The sequence below is a fragment of the Centroberyx affinis genome, unplaced genomic scaffold, assembly GCF_046629955.1.
Source record: "Centroberyx affinis isolate AG114_WGS23_722 - 3 ecotype Tasmania unplaced genomic scaffold, CSIRO-AGI_Caff_v1 ptg001304l_1, whole genome shotgun sequence".
Taxonomy (NCBI): Eukaryota; Metazoa; Chordata; class Actinopteri; order Beryciformes; family Berycidae; genus Centroberyx; species Centroberyx affinis.
The window spans coordinates 107,317-126,200 of record NW_027279810.1 but is presented as its reverse complement, the minus strand read 5'-3'; the positions used below and the strand labels follow the sequence as shown (position 1 = coordinate 126,200).

The following is an 18,884-nucleotide window of genomic DNA, read 5'->3' as shown; positions in this document are numbered from 1 at the left end:
GTGACAGTGTGGACTATATATTCCACTGGTCATTTATTCCTAATGATTAATAAATAAGATTTAACTTAAAACGAGACATTTAATACAGTTGGGCAAAGAAAGGGAGCCAATTCGGTTTTACTGACTCACTGGCATTCTTTCCTTCAATACCCTTCAATTTCACAAGGCAAAAAGAGGGCGAGACAGGAGAGGCGGTGATACAACATGGATGAGGAATATGATGTGATCGTTTTGGGCACCGGACTCACAGTAAGTATTCAAGCTTCATTTGCACTGCACGAAAACAGTGCAGACATATAGCGTTAACTTTCAAATGATTGGTTTGGGCAGACCGGGCCCGCTACCTTCCATCCTAGCCCAAAAGTGAAAGGTTCCTGCATCCCTGTGTGTTTGTGACATTAGGAAAATGGGATAAAAGGCTCTTTAGAAATGTCAGTGAAATAGCTCATTCGACCCGTTTGTAAATCGTAAATAAAACGGCGGCCCACGCGTTAAATTTCGATGGCAGCAGCCGGCGCGCTGTTCTTTTATACCCAGGAGCATCTTAGGCGTAACCCTACAGTGTGTGATGGTCCTCTTTGCATAGACAGGCCTCCATCCTGAGGTTTGCGCAGGCCTGAGAACGGCTTTATTAAATGACTGATCCTTTCACTGCTTGGAGTGTATAGTCGCAAATACGCTGCTTATCACACCCCGTCCGGCAGAAATATGCTTTATACATGTAATCTGATATTAATCGAAGACGTAATACTCGCATTTAACGATAGACATTTGACATTTGACATTGCACATTTAGGCTATTTTATTTAGATTGTGTAACATATCCTTTTGTCAATGCATGTCGTGTTTTGTATGATTGTGCTCATGAAATGTCAGATAACCTTTTAAGATGGGAATAATAACTTACTATTATTATTATTATTATTATTATCATCATCATCAGCGTCATCATCATTATTATTACTATTATTATTTTTTACAGTAGATGCATGGGTGAAACGATCCGGTCGCGCATGCGCACACCGTTTCCTCTGTCCCCTCTTGCATCCTCTTCTCAAAGATTCTGTCTCCCTGTCTGTCTTTTATTCAAACTAGCTATCTAGCTATCTTTCTCTCTCCTCCTTCCATTATATGTGTATATGATGAACTGAATAAAAGCCATTTTCATTTTCTTTCAATTTATTTCCAAATTGATGATTATCAATTATTTCTGTGTAGGAATGCATTCTGTCTGGGATCATGTCTGTGAATGGGAAAAAGGTGCTGCACATGGACAGGAACCCCTACTATGGTGGAGAGAGCTCTTCCATCACCCCCCTGGAGGAGGTAAAAGGCCGCGCTGACAATATTGTGGGATCTATATAAACAATCAATATATTTTATGTCCCTCATTACATCACACTTTATATCCCGTTCTACTGTGCGTCAGCTGCTGTTTTGCTATTTTCCTTTCACTGATTCTGTGAGCTAGTGTTGTGCTTCGCAGGATGTTGTTGACGTTTCTCTTTCCTGTGCTGCCGTCTTCCACAGCTGTACAAGCGCTTCAACCTCCCAGATAGCCCGCCTGAGTCCATGGGCAGAGGAAGAGACTGGAATGTTGACCTCATCCCCAAGTTTCTCATGGCCAATGGTCAGTTTCACGCGAGAGAGTTTGTATACAAAAGAGTGGCTCGAAAAACACAGTGATAAAGCTCTCTGGCATCACTCGCTATAAACGGAGACCATTAGTGCATCATTAGTCTGAGTAATCTAAATCCCAGGAACATAGAATTAACTAGCAGGACTACTTTGGTTCATTCTCCATCTTGATATTACTGAGGTGAAATATGTGAATGTGGGTGTTGATGACATGTTAAGATGTTGGAGCATGAACTCAAATATGTGGGTTTTGCTTTATGATCTCAGGTCAGCTTGTGAAGATGCTGTTATACACAGAGGTGACACGGTACCTGGACTTCAAAGTAGTGGAGGGTAGCTTTGTCTACAAAGGAGGAAAGATCTACAAGGTGCCGTCAACTGAGACTGAGGCACTAGCTTCAAGTAAGTGAACTGTATATGTGTCATCACAATTTGTAACCGTAGATATAGAGAAAGAATAGTATTTAAAGCACATTTGTGTAGTCATAAGTATATCGCATGTATTTCTGCTGATTGCTGAGCCTTTGTGTGAATCCGCAGATCTGATGGGAATGTTCGAGAAGCGAAGGTTCCGGAAGTTCTTAGTCTTTGTGGCCAACTTCGATGAGAATGACCCCAAGACCTTCGAGGGCGTGGACCCCAAAAACACAACGATGAGGGATGTTTACAAGAAGTTTGACCTAGGCCAGGATGTCATTGACTTTACTGGCCACGCCCTGGCCCTCTACAGGACAGACGAGTAAGAACAGCAAAGAGCGCTCCTAAGTTATGCTTTACTGAACATCAAGTGCTTTGATATCTTAATTTAGGGAATGGTAGTTGCTTTTTCTTAACATCACAGCTGTACTCATAATTTTATCATGTAATTACGAAGGATTACACATTGTAATTAAGTAAGGCCACTATATAGTTACTGACCACCTGATATCAAATAGGTTAAAATGACTCCGTTTCCCCTTCAGTAGGAAAAATCTGTAGGATTTTTTCAAAGCTTTAGATAGACTAAGATCTCCTCGGCTGTTACTAAGCACCTAATTAGAAGCAGGATTTTATGACCCTATTTATTATTCCCACTGATCATCCCGCTATTGCTGTTCTCTCCCCTCCTTCAGCTACCTTGATGTCCCCTGTTTGGAGACGATCAATCGTATCAAGCTGTACAGTGAATCCCTGGCTCGGTATGGGAAGAGCCCCTACCTCTATCCCCTGTACGGTCTGGGTGAGCTGCCGCAGGGATTTGCCAGGTATCTTCATGTCTTGTGTGTCTTCATTAGCGCTTGATAGATTACAGCCGGTCTATATCTGTAAAAGCAGAGTATTGCCACTGGATTATTTTACAGTTCTTTCTCCCTCACTTGTCATCTAGGTTGAGCGCAATCTATGGCGGAACTTACATGCTGAACAAACCAGTGGATGAGATAGTGATGGAAGACGGCCATGTGGTTGGAGTGAAATCTGAGGGCGAGGTATGAATCTGTGAATCTGTTTATTAAAATGATTTAGAGGAAGATTTCCATAGTATCAGGGTTACGCACCCAGAAGGGATGAGAAAGTGACATTTCGAGTGGATCTACATTGCTGTCCCGTCCCCGCTGCAGGTGGCTCGCTGCAAGCAGCTCATCTGCGACCCCAGCTACATCCAGGACCGCGTGCGCAAGGCAGGTCAGGTGATCCGTGTGATCTGCATCCTCAGCCACCCCATCAAAAACACCAATGACGCCAACTCCTGCCAGATCATCATCCCTCAGAATCAGGTTAACCGCAAGTCAGGTGAGGACCAAGGTCATTTCTTGGCAGATCAGCCGAATGGTAAAATCCAAGTCAAGGATAAGCTTTTAGTTCTAAAAAAGATTGAATCAAGAATGATGTTTTTTTTCTGTTGATTATGTTGATTTAACCATGAGAGTTTCCACTAAAATCAAGCAGGAGCACTCTTGTCATATCCTTCTAGAGAAACCGGCCCATATCAGAATAATCCATATTAGCTATTCGCATAATTGCTAAAAACGAAGGGATTCCCACTTGAATAGCGTCAGACTAGGCAGCATTGTGCTTTCTGAATTGACTTCTCCCTCATCCTAACCCTTCTGCCAATCCTCCAGACATCTATGTGTGCATGATCTCCTATGCTCACAACGTGGCGGCCCAGGGGAAGTACATTGCCATCGTCAGCACCACAGTGGAAACCAGCGAGCCCGAGGCCGAGATCGAGCCGGCCCTGGAGCTGCTGGAGCCCATCGACCAAAAGTCAGTCCCGTGTCTATTTACCTCTGCCGTCATTCAGCTTTTGATGTCTTCCACACGCTAGACTGTTCAATCTGCAGGCCATAACACATAAAGTGCATTAAGAGCTGTCGTTGATAAGATGATGTAAAATAGTAAAAGCAGCTGCTGTGATTAAGAACAATCAGTGTCAGTCGGTGATTGTGGTAAATCTTTTTTTTTTTTTGCAGGTTTGTGGCTATTAGTGACCTTTATGAGCCCACAGACGATGGTACTGAGAGCCAGGTGAGTGACAGCAACAGCATTTGCAACCTTTAAAATCTACTCCCAACGCCATGTTTGTTTTTTTTACATGGAGACATACAAGGGCTGCAGCGATGAAGCAAACCTAAATTCATATGGAATTTTTCTCTTGCCCAGATCTTCGCCTCGCGGGCCTACGACGCCACCACCCACTTCGAGACCACTTGCAACGACATCAAGGACATCTACAAACGTATGACTGGGAGCGACTTTGACTTTGAGAACATGAAACGCAAACAGAATGATGTGTTTGGGGAGGATGAGCAGTGAGCGGTAGTTGGGGGGGCTTTCAGAGAGAGGGCGGGGCCCCCGGGAGAGGAGGAGAGGCGACGAGGTTTTAGAGACGGGGCAGAGCCTGCGGGAGAGGGCCGGGGTGGGAGAACACAGGAGTGTGAGCAAGGTCGAGGGTGTGTGTTTCGGCTCTGCCTGCCTTAAGCCGTCTGCCTCCTTTTCCTCACGTCCCTCTCTCTCCTGACACGCGTTCCAACACATAAACGCTCACAAACACACACACACACACACACACAAACACACATTGTTCAAATACTCACATTCCCTATCTCTGTCACTGAAAAGCAGGGTTGATATGGTCTTTTCATTCCATTGTAGAATCTATAATCATGTCTTAACTATTATCATTATTAGAGGTGAACTTATTACTTGTTGTTGGCAATTTCAAAAGCATTTCATTCTTTCTGTAATGTCTTTCTCCTCATATCAGAGGCTGGGTGGGTGGAGCGAGGTCGATGGCATTGAGGGGGATAAATTGCGAGCTCTGACGTGAGAGAACTGTAATGGCTTAGTGTAGATTCATCCTCTCGAAGGGTCACCTCCAGTTGACATGCATGCATCTTTTACACACCGTTGTATTGTATATAGAACATAATGACACTGCGGTATGAAGGCTGGACCATTCCACGCATCATTCCTGTCAACCCTGCTTTCACTTTTCTCTTACTTGGTCTTTTACCTGTGTTACTTCAATAGACTCCGCTCCTTTTGGCAAAATCTGTTGGTCGGGCAAAAATGTGATGAGAAGTTACATATAAATGGGCTGTTCTGTCAACTGATAGTGCTCACTTTGCAATGCTGTTGTGTTCCCTGTGCTAGCAGGCAAGCTAACCGGTGGCTATTAACTGTCATCCCCCCCCAAAAAAAACTGTTCCGTTGTTTATCTCTGTTGTGTGATGTCAGTTTTGAATTTGAATAGTTTACTTTCTAACATTTTAAATTATTGAAGAGTTTTATTTCTATATATTTGGTGCACGTTTTCACTTGCTGAAGTTATGAAGTTTACAGAGCTGAGGTTGAAACTGTGGTCTGACACTGAAGTAGGCTTGAACATTAAAAAGGGAATGTCAAGAGCAAAAGAGGCATGGAGAGGATCTGTCTAGCGGCTTGCTATGTCAAGTGAGGTTTCCAAGTATTCTGGAAGATTTGGAACGAGTGATATGAAAACAAAAGGATTATCACAAATGATACTTGTTGAGATGTGAGGCAGTGTGCCAAGGAGCTAAGAATGTATGTAGGGAATGTTTTGGATTTGATATTAGGAAAGTTTCACTTTTGGGTGAAGAGGGTGAAGACTGAAATTTCAGCTCATAGTGAAAGCACCAGATCGTGTCTTGGTTGTTTCAACCCTTGTGTATGTCATCCAGATGGTCATTCCCTTAGGAACTAAACCATGTGAAAAATATAGTAGTTAAATCGAGGGAAAAGCTGGACACTCCCACAACTTAAAACACTTTGTAGCATAGCAAAAGACCTGAGGCCACAGTTACAAGTGCCGCCCCACAAGAATGAACCAATATACTTTTATTTGGTTTTAGCCTTAATTTGGGGTCTTATCCATATGTTTGGGCTCTCTCGAAAATGGATTATTTTGTGTTAACGAACTGTTAGCTGCAGATCAGTCTTGTGCCGAGAAGGGTGTTCCTGCCTATTATTGGCAAAACTTGCTGACATCTATAAAGTACTACACCAGTAGGGCCATTATCACGTTGGTAGTGTATGTTGCCGTGTAGAGTCGACTGAATACTAAAGAAGGGATAGTCTGTTCCACCAAATCAGGCGTGTCGTTGCATACCTGAATAAAGGCAATCCCTGTGTCTCTGCACTGCACATGTAGAGCCAGATTGATCTGTGGCTTGGCTTGTTGCACGTCAAAGATGGACAGACGAGATGCTCCAACCTTTTCCTTTAAAACACTAAACAACGTCGAAGCAGTTCCATTTCGCTTTACCCACCATTACCAATCCCTTAACAACTCTAAACAAAGTTATTGCGTGTTTGGGGTGTTTACGTGTCTTATTGTTATGCTCTATTTATTTGAATTTCACTGACGTATTGGTGGAAGGTTTACGTCAAATGCTGAATATGCTATGCTATTAGTTTATGTTAAGATGATAACTGATAAAAATGGATTTTAAAAGTGATGCACACCTACATTATTTGTCTTTGTTTGTTGTTATTTGCTGTGTCATGTGTTATGTTTACCTTATTTAGTGATCATTCCAGTGTTGCATCATGGTTTAATATGATTATTAGCATTCTTAACAAACAGGTTTTGATGGAAGGAAAACAGCAGCAGCCTCTGTCATGGAGTTGAATTCAGAATCTTTACCCGTTTAAAAAGTCAACTTATACAGCTATCTGTTCACAACAGTTTCACACTGTGCGTCGTTCAACATTGTATGTGGTCTTCATCCTGGAATCATGTTATCTGAAAAAAACTGGAATACTGTTTACTCTTTGAGCATAGATATATTTGAAGCCCCTCCCTCCCCCGCCTTTCCTCACCATCAGATACTGTCTTCTCTTTTTTATTTATTGAAAACAAAAGCCTAATGTGTGGTTGTACTGTTTTAATTTCCATCCAGTTTGGCCTTTGAAAACTACTATTGACAATATCCCTTGAAATTGACAAAAGAAATAGTTCAGACTGAGTAGTAGAAAACTTACAGTCCTTGTTTGATCACTAGTATGTGAACAATGCCTAATGTCTTGTGTAACAAATAAAATGAATTAAACTATGAATGAAATGATAGAAAAATAAAAAGCACATGGCAAACCTGGAAAGACCCATCAAATTCCTGATTTCTATTGTGTTTTTTGAAGTTGTGTAATCACATGCAGGTGGGTAACCATGTCTTGGGATTATCTATACATACATACATTCATACTTTATATACACTTCAAAATAAAACTTACATAATGATACAATTGTTAATAATTACACACGATTCAGAAATAGAAGAATCAACCTTTGCCTAATAATCATTCCATGCTGAAATATAAGAATAATCTGATAAATATTTTTTTGTGAACAGCATGGGTGTGTCAGACATTTTAGAGCGAGCTAGAAAAGAACTGCTGCAGCATAAATGAACATTTCTTTGTGGTTGCCATGCGAACAGGAAAACGATTAGTTGGTCTCTAGATACAGAGCACAGCGCTTGAATCCAATTCAAATTCAGTGATGGAGAAGGCACAATGGCATCATTCAATCCCTCACTGTAGCTACCTTCACTTCTGTATTTGCTGTGTGTGTTCATCATTCCTTTATTTGCAGCTGGCTCTTTCACCGTAGTCTCCACCCTAACACCCGCCCCCACTCTCTCTTTTGTAACCACACCTGTGTTTCACTGCTCTCAGAGAAGTTGAGAGTGACTCAGTCAGAGGCTCTACATGACATTTTAGCACTGTGAAGTCCCAGTTCTTGTTCATCCTTTCGTCCAATAATCATGCCATGATGATTATTGAGACCTGAACTGTCCAGCAGAGAGGCAGCAAGGTGGAGTTGACTTAGCTAGAGTCATTTACACGCGATCCACCACGTAGCTCTGGTACGGATGCCCCAGTAGTCTCTCTACCTCTGCCTTGGGCACCACCCAACACTTGCCCAGGTGGCGTTTCCGCACCGTGTCTTTCAGGGTCTTGTCTTGCAAGGTGACGGGCATGTGCTTTGACCCCCACCTGAACATCCCCCGGGCCAGGACTCCGTCCTTACTGGCTCGGTGAACACCTCCATCTAGATGATCCTTCACCACAGTCACGCTCATGTCTACGTGCTGAAACTGGCCTGTAAGCAAGTAAAGAACAGTGAGGGGGAGTTAGAGTTTTGGTAAGAGCTGACGGTGACAACTTGAGAGCTGATGTACTTATATATAAAATAGATGTACCTAGCAGGCCTTGGGTTGAGGGAGAGAGCCCCTGTCCATCTGAGATGTAGAAGCCCAGGTGAGCCATCTGCAGGTAGCTGGGGTGCTTGTAGTGGTGGAACAGAACCAGGAAACGCACATCCTTGGCCAGCTCGATCCGACAGCTCCGATGGTTGTCCACAGCGACCCTCACACCCTGCCTCGTCACAGATCCCTGCTGATTGACGGGCAGGGTGTCCCGCCCCTCCCCTTCCACCACTACAGCGTCCAATGAAAGGGTGATCATAATGCCGCCGGACCCGCCCATGGCAGAGGAGATGGTGAGCTGGTCAAAGTAGGTACGGGAGCGGTCTTCTACGCCATGCTTGGAGGGAGCCCCCATTAGGTGGCCGTCCACCACAATCCCTTAAAGAGACATGTGCACATTTAATAATGCACCCAAAAAGGCAATATTTACTATACCGATGTGTGAAAGTGGATCTTAAAACATTTATAGCTCTCCTTGCTCTCTCTCATTATATGGATATTGATTTCTTCCTGTAACTGTAAAGTCAGAAGCAGCAGAGGATTATTGGGGTTGTGCTCACCTCTCTCTGGGTCCTCTAACAGCCTGAGAACATCGTTGGCCCTGCCGTCAACGGTGAAACACAGGTTCTGACGGAGCTTTGGCAGCTGGACCACAAAGTGAGGATCTCCATCAACTACAAGAGATAACATTGAGCATCAAAAGAACCTGAGTGTGTAAAATCTTCAGATGACCATGAATGCGTAATACAAAAACAAACAAAAAACGCATTAGGCCCTTACCTGATGAGGAGAAGACCCTGACAGAGCTCAGGCTGGTTGGAGGTTCTAAAAGGACAAGACATTCAACTAAAGGACAGTCCTCCTCACTCCCAAGCACTGAAACCAATGACAGGACTAGACAAGTATTGAAAGCAGTAGTTGTATCATCTCTACATAATTAGTAATATGTTATTGATGAGGTATAGCCGTGTGCACCACCCACTAAATACTTACCGAATCTGTCAGTGTCCGGTGTATCATCTCCCCCTGAAAATAAGTTCAATAGAAACGTATTGAAAATTTCCATTTTCAAGGCTGAAAAGCATTTACGTACAAATTTGTCTCCGGTGAGCACTTAAAACTTACAGGCGTCATAGTTGAGATCGTAGTCATAGTCATAGGTTGCATCATAGTCTAGGAAATGAGAAAGAAACAATCAGAAAACGAAGCACGGAACACATTCTGCTGCTAAGGAAGAGCGCTCTCAAGGGCAAACACAGGATGTGAAGCATAAATAGAGACACTCACCTTTTACAAGGTCAATATCTGTCAAACACAGAAGGGAGAGAAAATAAGATTACTAGTCAACACTAATTTCCAATGCCGTCATCCAGTTCAACATCATGAAATACCATCATTTGTTACACAGATATTCCATCTCATAAAATTTCAATTCCATTTATGTCAGATAAAATGTAATTAAAATGTCAGAAACAAAGTGATCACTTCATACAGATAAAGAATACAGTTTTACCTTTTCTCTGAATCTGAATGGAGGTAGAGACATCTAGTGGAGAGATAAAGAACATGCTGTTAGGGATAATCACACCAATTCTGCATCATGCTGTAGATGAGCTCCTTAGCAGGCAGAGTAAAAATGAGTCTGCACTTTTATTCAGCTTGTAACTTATTAGGGTGCAGTGAGGGTGAAATTGTAAACCAGACTCACGGAACGATAGACAAAATAGAGTGGATGACCTACCCAGAAGCCCTGCTGCCTCCCACAGTTTTGGCCCATCTGTTACACCAGGCATGGGAGCAAAGGTAGCTGACACCAGGGTGGCTATCCTGATGTCTGCGTCTGCGTCCAAGTTTGTGTCATTGTCTTCCAAAGCCGGAGCTGGGGCCGGGGTGGGAGAGGTGAGCGGGGACAACAGCCCAGGCAGAGCGGTGGTGGTTTCAGGATGACGGACATCTGTGGCAGACGTGGTGCTGTTCTCTGTCTCTGAGGAGGGAAGGGTCACTCGGACCGGAGGGAGAACCGTCCTCACTACGCTGGGCTGCAGGGTAAGGGGTTTCCCAGGCAGGAGCGCAGGGTCGGTTCTGACTGAACTGAGTGGAGGTGCGGTAGTGGATGTTGTCGGTATGGCGGAGGTTTTTGGCAGGGGGGTAGAGGTTTTCCCAGGTGCAGGCGGTGGGGCAGTTTTCAGGGAGTTAAGCAGAGAGGTGGATATCTTTCCAGAGGGAGGAACGGAGGCCGTTTTGGAAGTGTTGGGAGAAGGAGTGGGCATTTTACCAGAGAGTGGTGCCGGGGCAGTTTTCACGGAACTAGGACTAGAAGTAGTGATGGTTTTCTTGATGGATGGTGTAGCCATGGCTTTTGCTGTTGTAGTTGGTGTTGAGCCCTTTTTGGGTTGTGGGGTGCTTGTGGGATGGCCAGGAGGTGGCTGAGGGGGTGGAGGCTTAGCCGATGGAGGGTCTGGTTTTGTTTTGTTAGGCCTGGAAGGTGAGCTGGGCTTCCTTGGAGCAACAGCGGCTGCTATTTTGGTAGCAGCAGTAGTAGCCATTGTGGTGGATGTTTTGGTAGTAGTACTGGTTGAGGTGGTGGGTTTTGCAGTGGTAATAGTGGGTACAGTAGTTGGAGTTTGAGCTGCCTCATCCGCATCTGGCTTAACTACCACCAAAGAAGTGACAGGTGTGACAAAGTTATATTTGAGGGAGAGGTTGGTGGCCTTGTCTGCCAGTAACCTCTGAGTCGCAGGGTCAGTACTGTTCAGTTTGGCCAGTAGCAGCTCTTTGATGGTGAAATACGCCCAGAGACGACGCACAAAGCTGGAGATCCCCTCCATCCCTCCTGAACAGCTTAGTGAATCTGCAGTCCCATTCCCCTTTGCTTTGGAAATCAACACATCATGTTCCACTTTCACCCGCTGCTTTGAATCAATGGCGCTCAGTGCTATTTTTAAATTCTTGATCCCTGGTTTAACCCTCCCAGTCACCACCAACTCAGAGCCTTGGAAGTAGTTGGGGAAAAGGGAGCGGGTGACGTCAAAAGCCTGGTCATCCAGGTAGGACAGCTGGATATCCGATAGCAAGGGGCTGGCTACTTCATCATAGAAGCCCTTCAGCTGTAAGGCTGCATCTGCATCCTCATACACCATTCTAGCTACACCTCGGTTATCCAGAGCCAGGCGTTTCAGAAGAGGGAAGTCTGCGTCATCTCCAAAGGCAAGGCCAAACAGAGAGGCAGAGCCTAAAGCCTTCTTGGCATTACTGAGGATGGTGTCGCCAGCCGTTACTCCAATGGTTGCCTCCCCGTCGGTAAGGAAAATTACCAGAGGGACACGACGGGAGGAGGGCTGGTTAGAGGAGCCAGAGGGAGAGGGGTTGACAAGCTGGGCAGCTGAGAGCAGAGCTGCGTTGATATTGGTCCCTGAAGCAAGAGTGGAACAACGAGGGACAGTGTGGGTTGAAGGAGGAGAAAGAAAGAAGGAATAAATAATTTTGATTAAAAAAAAGGATAAAAATTATTTACTTGACTGTATATGAATAGTCTCTGAGATGCCATGGATCAGACAAAGTCACATCCCAACTCACATCCTTCAGCAATAATCCTCTTCACAAAGTCTTTGGCGTCTCGAACGTTCTGCCGAGTTGCCCGGACTGTTCGTCCCTTCTTCCAAGTGTGAACCTTGTCTGAGAAGGTGATGATATTGAAGTGGTCTCCCTCTCTAAGGTCCCCCAGGATGGTGCTCATGGCCTGCTTGGTCTAGTACACACACAACATATTGTTGTCCTTAGCAGAATTATTGACATAAACCCAAATCTTATCAAATATTATCTTTAGCAAAGCATGTCATACTTTAGATATGTTTCTATTCTTACCCCTCTTGCCCCCTTGATGTAGCTGTGGCCAAAGAGAGTCCCTAAGTGACTTTTTGTACAGGGTGCCCCACTTTTTCCCACTTTACCTGTTTTATCTTGGTGCCTATCATGGAGCCACTGACATCAATGACAAAAATGACATCCTTGGGAACCACAGGAAGCCCTCTGGGTGCAAAGTAATGCACAAAGTATCCATCATACACCTGGGAGAGGGAGAGAAAACGAGACAAAGAGAGAAGGTATAAGACAACCTTGCTATCACCAAGAACACATTTTTGTGTTGAGTTGCTGCATGTACACTCGTATTTGACATGCTATGAGTCAGGAATGAACAGGTGCTGCTGACCTGGACATCACCCATGAGGTCTCTGAGGTCCACATCGTACTGGATGATGAAGTCTGCGTTGAGACCCTTGGAGGAGACGCTGTTCTGCTGCTGTAGAGTCGGGTTGTAGCGAACTCGGGCGTAGCCAGCGTTCCGCTCTACATGAGTAGAGGCAGGGGCATCAGCTTCACCTGCAGGGAAGCATGGCAAGAGGGTAAACTTGTCAGTCATTCCCATGTAGTAGCAATCAACAATGAGTTAAAGTAATAATCTACAACATTTTCATATGGAAATGTCAGTTTTGCTACTCTGTATTGGCGATTAACATAATACAATAGTGATTCTACATGTACCCAGGTCAAGAAAGCTTTTATATTTCCTGTTCTAAACACCTGGTGCCTGATAGGTCTTTGTCAGGAAAAATCCTCTGCTGCACAGGAAGTGATGTGTTTTACATTTCTAGTTTGTTTGGAATAAATAGAAGAAGAACTGGTAGTTAGCATGAGCAGTGATAGCCACCATGTCTGAACAGACAAAGAAAAGAGCACCACCTACAGAAACTCAAACTTTATCAACAGAAAATCCAAGGAAAAAGACAGGACTAAACACACTGTTTGATTGACAGGTGAAATGCAGAAATACCACAGCAGTGAACACTCAAAGATGTCACCAAAATAAATTTAAAAAAAAACAAGGACCTTGCAGAGTATCACTTATATAAGATAAGGTTGGATTCAAATACACATAATAACAACTGAGACAAACCTACTCCACTAAGTCTTGATGATTAATCACTCTGTCAGTTTTTACCTTGGACAGTGTTGGAGAGCAGTCGGCTAGTCTTGAGCGGAAGGACCTTGATGAAACTGATGCCCGTCCTCTCTGCTATAGTGACATCTAACGTGAGGTTGTGGACAGGCTGTCCCGGCCTAAGACCCAAACTGAGCTCATAGCGGCCGAGTCGACGAGGTAACAGCTCTTCATAGGACAGGGAGAAGGACATCCGCGCCCCCGATGGCACACTCACTGCCACGCGGAACTTCTCAATCTCCCTTTCTCTGGAACACAGCAGAGCAGAGGGGAAGAAAAGCACACAATGTTGGATTGGATGTCGGTCTAGTCTTTCATACTGTAGGAGTGGTAGAAAAACTTGCAGCATACTGTAGCTTTGCAAATTACCCAAATAAAGTCTAAAATTACATTCTAAATTCTGTATAAAATACTTCCTCAGACTGACTTGGTAGCGACAAGGCCGGCTGTTTTCCCTTGCTTCTTAGCAGCGTCGTAAATTTTCCTGGCAGCAGCTCTTTCCTTCACCTGGGCCACGTACACCTTGCCATTGGAGGTGCTGATGGGATAGAGGAAAGAGGAAGAAGAAATGACTCTCTGTGTGACTCACAGTAGTCAGATTATGTTACAGTCCGAAACATGCCTGGTCTGCATGGAGTTGTTAAGCATGATTTACTTTATTTGGCTCCTTGCATTCACGGTTAATATTTACACCGCAAGTAGTCGTCACAAAGCTGGGCTATATGCTGTAGAGCACTTCACAAACACGCATCATGTTTGTTTGCAGATGGAGTTCATAGCATGTGAAGGGGAGGTGGGGTCATAAGAGGGGTGAGTGGAAAGGGGTAATTTCCCTCTGAAAACATGATTAATGAAGAGAGATCTAGCAACACTATGACGTTCTAAGGTAATACCCCTATGTGCTACACCCAGCTAAATCCCAACCAAAACCGAGGCTCAAGGTGTAATCCAATTCACACAGCACAGTTCCTAGATTTTTGGTTACTGCCAGTGTCACGTGACAAGGTGCTAAATTAAGGTCAAGTCCTTTGAACGAATATATCCAAATAGAAAAACATCAAGGGCCAACCAAAATAAACCCGCAGGCTTGAAGCAGGTCTTGTTTGAGACACAGAGCAGAATGGCATGAGAGAGCCCAGTGGAAAATGGAGGTGCTTGTATTTATGTGTGGCTGGCTGAGAGGGAAAGGGAACGGCTGTACATGAGTGACCGACACACAGAACACAGGCTTCTTAGTCTCAGACACAGAAATGCCACAGAACGAATGAAACACATTTGCCACAGCTTTTCTTTTTTTTTTCCCCCCGGTAGTTGGTGATGTGCAGGCGGCCATATGTGTGTGGAGGTGTGTGTGTGTGTGTGTCTGTGAAAGATAGAGAGAGAGTGATAGAGAGAGAAAGATGTGAGAAATTGCGTGCAAGTGTTACTGAGAGGTTGTAAAAAAGCTGTATATTCTCCAGACTCACACTTAGAAAAATTCAAATCTGCACATATGGATGAGAGTGTTTGTGGAAATGCATGCGTGTGTGTGTGTGTAGTATATCTAAACTGGCAAGGTGCCTCAGTAAACTGTGCAGGGGAGAAAGGGGGGACTGGGCAAACTCCTGTCATTTTCTCTATTAACTTTCTGACTTCTATTTACAAAGCCTGGTATTCATCTGGCCTAAGGTTCCCCCCCTCCTGACCTGCTTCCGCTCCCAAATCCAGCTCTAGGCTTGCTGTTGGGCCTGCAATGTTGACTTATTTGTTTTGTTTATATTTAGCAATTTTTAAAGGAGAGTGGTTTCCAGCCCTCTTAGTAATCAAATTATGTGCCTCCTCTGGACCGGAATTTTAGTTCCTGACATAATTCCTCTGAAGTTTTATTTCTGGATTTTGCCCATCACCAAGCGCATTACTTTTATTTAATAAAATTTCCACTAAGGAGATATTATTCTGCTGAGTGCCAATGTTCCATTTCATTGCCAAAAAGACTTTTAACTTTTGACTCGGGGGGTGTGAATGCTTTAACTGGGAGCGCCATTAATACAATTACAAGTCCACACTACCTGTGAACAAATGCCATACAAGAGACAGTGGGTGACAGGGGGAGCTTTGGGGTGCATTTCCCAGCTCGCATAGTGAAGTTAGTGGTTGAAAGTGAAGGAAATAGAAAAACAGACAGACAGACAGAAAAACGTAGACATATATTTGATACACAGCATAAGTGACAGACAGAGACGGAGGAACACTTAATGATCCTGGACGGACTCACATGGTGAAGTTGGAGATGAAAGCGGAGGAGGGCAGGTCCACTTCAAAGGCAGCCTCCTTGGTGATGGGGAGCTGGTTCCACACCGAGCTCTGGACCGTGGCGAGGGCGTAGCGGGACACCACCGAACACCTCACATGGTAGTCTGTCACCTTCAGCTGGTGACACAGCAAATTAATGTAGAAACACATGACTTTAAGAAGATGGTTAATTCATTTAGATCCACCTGCATATCAAAAGAGAGGTTAAAGGAGAAATACCTAAGTTAAGGATTCACATGAGATTCTTATGGCCTATAGGAGAGTTTTGCCAACATCTGTGAACATGAAGAAACAAGAAATATTAGACTGATGTGTGACTTCATCAAGATGTTGTGCTCTGCTGAATGCATGGGAGGCCGGCTTTTGGCTTTTGACTGACTTTTTACCCTAGAATGAAACTCATTTTAACTCATTTTACAGTACAAATGTTGTGCATCCATAAAGTGCTGCACTCATAATCCTGGCTACATGCCACTGTCATCTTTTCCTGTTGTTTTACAACAATTCTCACTGGAAGTGTACACACATCACAGCTTATGGCCCAGGATAAGCGCTTCTCTCTCAATTCTGGCCATAGGAGAAAGCCATGAATCCTTACTTAAACACGCTGTTCTATCCTGGGGCATAGGAAAAACACATCATAAACCCCACTCATAATTTTTTTTTTTTTCATTGGCATACCACGGTTTTGCCCGGCATCGCTCTGACTTTGGCTTGACAAGTTAACGAAACAACACAAAGCAGTTCTCTGCGTGGTATCTGTCCCCTCCTCTTGTTTACTTGGGTAATGCCGGCGCCTGCTGAGACCAATCTGGTCAGCTCTGGCCACATTACTGCAGGACCAGGAGACGAGAGGCGCAGCAGCCCTCTGCCTCGCCGCTATTTAGGAAAGTTGTGGGTTCTTTGTACAGCAAGAATGATGTGTTCATGAAATTACAGCACAGGCAAGACTGGAGCAAACCAGAGACTCGAGGCAAGGCATTCTGTAGTGTTAGTGATGATACCAGGATGGAGGTTATTTTCCTGTAAAGTTGTTGTTCAGTTCACAATGTACAAGAGGCTAGGACCAAGACCAAGGTACATAGCTGTTCAGCTCTGTATGTATTATGGCATGACTGGCAAATACAGTAGCATGACATTGAATTTATCATGTCCACATTTCTGCAATCACATGCCTTTTCCAGATATCAAAAAAGCTTCACAGGACATGGTAAGTTCATTTAACAGAAGTAAAACAATGAAGGATCTCTGCTGTTACCCTAAGGCTTGTGGTATGAGGGGCTACAAGCAATACATGAATGTTACTGATTTGGCATAAGATTTAAAACATTTTATCGGAGGAAACCCCACAAACTTACCACTGGCTTTGCTGGTTTGCTCTGACGTTTTATTCTCTGGAAGGGAAACAAGGCAGCAAGTCAATCAAGTGCTGGGTAGTTTGTAAAATGTGTGTTGAGTGCTTTTGTGAAGTCTATGGCACATAGTGATAAAAAAACAAAGATGAACAAGTTGAGAATGTGACATCAAAAGTGACTTTATCCAGTGCTACACAACGCCATAGTTACCCAGTACTATATTTTGTTAAAAATGCCTCCTTTTTGAAGTAATCTCCACAATCTGTGTGTGAGGGTTGGGTCAAGATTTTGCGTCAAAATAGTCTGAATCAAAGCCATTCATGAATGGAAGGGAAGTGGAACTGGAAATAAATGCTTTCACTGTACACAGGGGCAGTGAGGGTGCACCATTTGGTTTCAAATGTTAATTTTGCACACAAATCATAGCTGTGTCAATACATTACCACATATCCTGGACATTGCTGGGAATTTAACATAAATAAATAACTTTAAGGGTGGAAACCCTATAACTATTCTATGGTATATAGGGTAACATAAAAAGCATATCATTTAAGTAAAAAATTGAACTATATGATACAGATTTACCTGTGGAGCCACTGTTTTAGCTGTATTAGTATTATATATGCAGAGAAACCCACTTTGGGAAACATGGCTTTTTAAATGTTTCAGTAGGCTAAACCATATTCCATAGGCTATGTAATACCAAATATTTAATTCTATCTGTGATTGAGTTATTGTTTTTTTTATTATTATTATATAACTATGCATTTATGCATCAGTAAACAAAGGGGTGTTTTCCAGAAAAACGTGTACAACTTATAGTCTTTCAGAGACTTTTCACACAAAACTGCAAAAGATCAGCCTCACCTGTAGAAGAACAGTCTTTGCTCCAAGGTGTGCTTCATATTCCCCCGATAATCCCTCTTGCACATACAACGTGAAGATAAATAAAATGCATTGAATCTTGAAAGTCATCCTGTCCATAATAATACAGCTTTTAGGCTCCAAAATGAGGTGAACTGCCAAGTCCCAGCGCTCTCACGGTGTCAGTGGGAGTGAAGCAGCTCCTGTGCAGGACGCGGTGCAAAACCTCACATTTTACACAAGTTATTTTTTGCAAGGGGCAGTCTCTCCCCTCCCTCAGCTTAATGTAAACGGCTGGGAAGCACTGAAATAAAAAAAAATAAAAAAACACACACACAATACAAGGATAAGTGTTCTGGCAGGTGGTGATCGGATGGCCAAAAATTGTGAAGTTCAGTCAGAAAGTTCCCGCTGTCCCGCTGGGTTCAAGCTAGCTGCCCCCTTGCTTGTGTTCATGGATACTGGACATTTCGCGGACTGCTGCCATCGGGCAGCATGAGAAATGACGAATTATTAACCCATGAATGTCGACTATATGAAACTATATATAGGCTATATATATATATATATAATAAAATAAAAAATAAAAAAAACCTCCATCTCTCCATGTGTTTCTAAGTGTGTTTAATGCGTCCTTCTGTCTGACAGCCTATATTCTGCATCTTGAATTACTTCCAAATTCTTCATTTTCCTCCAGTAGGCTATTCTTTAACAAAGACTCATTGTTGGGGTGATGAGCATTGGTCTGCTGGTGGAGCATTTTTGTCAAATGTATTTTTATTTCCATAATTCTATATAAAAGCTTCTCCACGGGTGTGTTGGCTAACATCACAATAGAGCTGCCAAGCCAAAACAAAAAGGTCTGTTAGCCTATTTGTAATGTGAAGTTTATTTTCTGAATGTACTCAACAACATGTTATAGCTGGTTCTATCAGTCAGGACCTCCTCATATCTACATTACACAGCTTATACAGTCACAGCGAAGTGGCAAAATATATGACAAAATGTATTTGTATCCATTTA

The 18,884-nt window shown here is 43.5% G+C and overlaps 2 protein-coding genes across 3 annotated transcripts; one reads left to right on the top strand and one right to left on the bottom strand.

The window, feature by feature from the left end:
• Positions 1–19: 19 nt before the first annotated feature.
• On the top strand, positions 20–4,434 carry gdi1 (GDP dissociation inhibitor 1). 2 transcript variants are annotated; one of them, XM_071525550.1, is made up of 11 exons: positions 20–249; positions 1,219–1,326; positions 1,531–1,630; positions 1,906–2,040; positions 2,179–2,377; positions 2,751–2,882; positions 3,005–3,104; positions 3,237–3,408; positions 3,741–3,885; positions 4,092–4,146; positions 4,282–4,434. In XM_071525550.1, the coding sequence occupies exons 1-11, from the start codon at positions 205–207 to the stop codon at positions 4,432–4,434; spliced, it is 1,344 nt and encodes a 447-aa protein (XP_071381651.1). In that variant the 5' UTR covers positions 20–204. The 2 variants fall into 2 exon arrangements, with proteins under 2 accessions (XP_071381651.1, XP_071381652.1); XM_071525551.1 differs by lacking the exon at positions 1,906–2,040.
• A 3,548-nt stretch (positions 4,435–7,982) lies between these two features.
• Positions 7,983–17,981, bottom strand: itih6 (inter-alpha-trypsin inhibitor heavy chain family member 6). Its single transcript, XM_071525548.1, has 17 exons — positions 17,865–17,981; positions 17,001–17,036; positions 15,605–15,759; positions 13,778–13,888; positions 13,351–13,598; positions 12,562–12,731; positions 12,302–12,418; positions 11,928–12,099; positions 10,093–11,763; positions 9,865–9,897; positions 9,639–9,656; positions 9,477–9,524; positions 9,345–9,377; positions 9,132–9,176; positions 8,912–9,025; positions 8,346–8,729; positions 7,983–8,245 (listed from the first exon to the last, which is right to left on the bottom strand). The coding sequence occupies exons 1-17, from the start codon at positions 17,979–17,981 to the stop codon at positions 7,983–7,985; spliced, it is 3,735 nt and encodes a 1,244-aa protein (XP_071381649.1).
• Between the last annotated feature and the right edge of the window lie 903 nt (positions 17,982–18,884).

Bases quoted from the DNA above. Each gene is read 5' to 3' on its own strand.
- itih6 (XM_071525548.1), bottom strand. From the start codon at position 17,981: ATGGACAGGATGACTTTCAAGATTCAATGCATTTTATTTATCTTCACG. The intron at 9,177-9,344 runs GTAAGTATTTAG...TTGTCCTTTTAG, and splicing joins ACCGGACACTGACAGATTCG to AACCTCCAACCAGCCTGAGC. The intron at 8,730-8,911 runs GTGAGCACAACC...TGTCTCTTTAAG, and splicing joins GTTAGAGGACCCAGAGAGAG to GGATTGTGGTGGACGGCCAC.
- gdi1 (XM_071525550.1), top strand. From the start codon at position 205: ATGGATGAGGAATATGATGTGATCGTTTTGGGCACCGGACTCACA. The intron at 250-1,218 runs GTAAGTATTCAA...ATTTCTGTGTAG, and splicing joins TTTTGGGCACCGGACTCACA to GAATGCATTCTGTCTGGGAT. The intron at 2,041-2,178 runs GTAAGTGAACTG...GTGAATCCGCAG, and splicing joins GACTGAGGCACTAGCTTCAA to ATCTGATGGGAATGTTCGAG.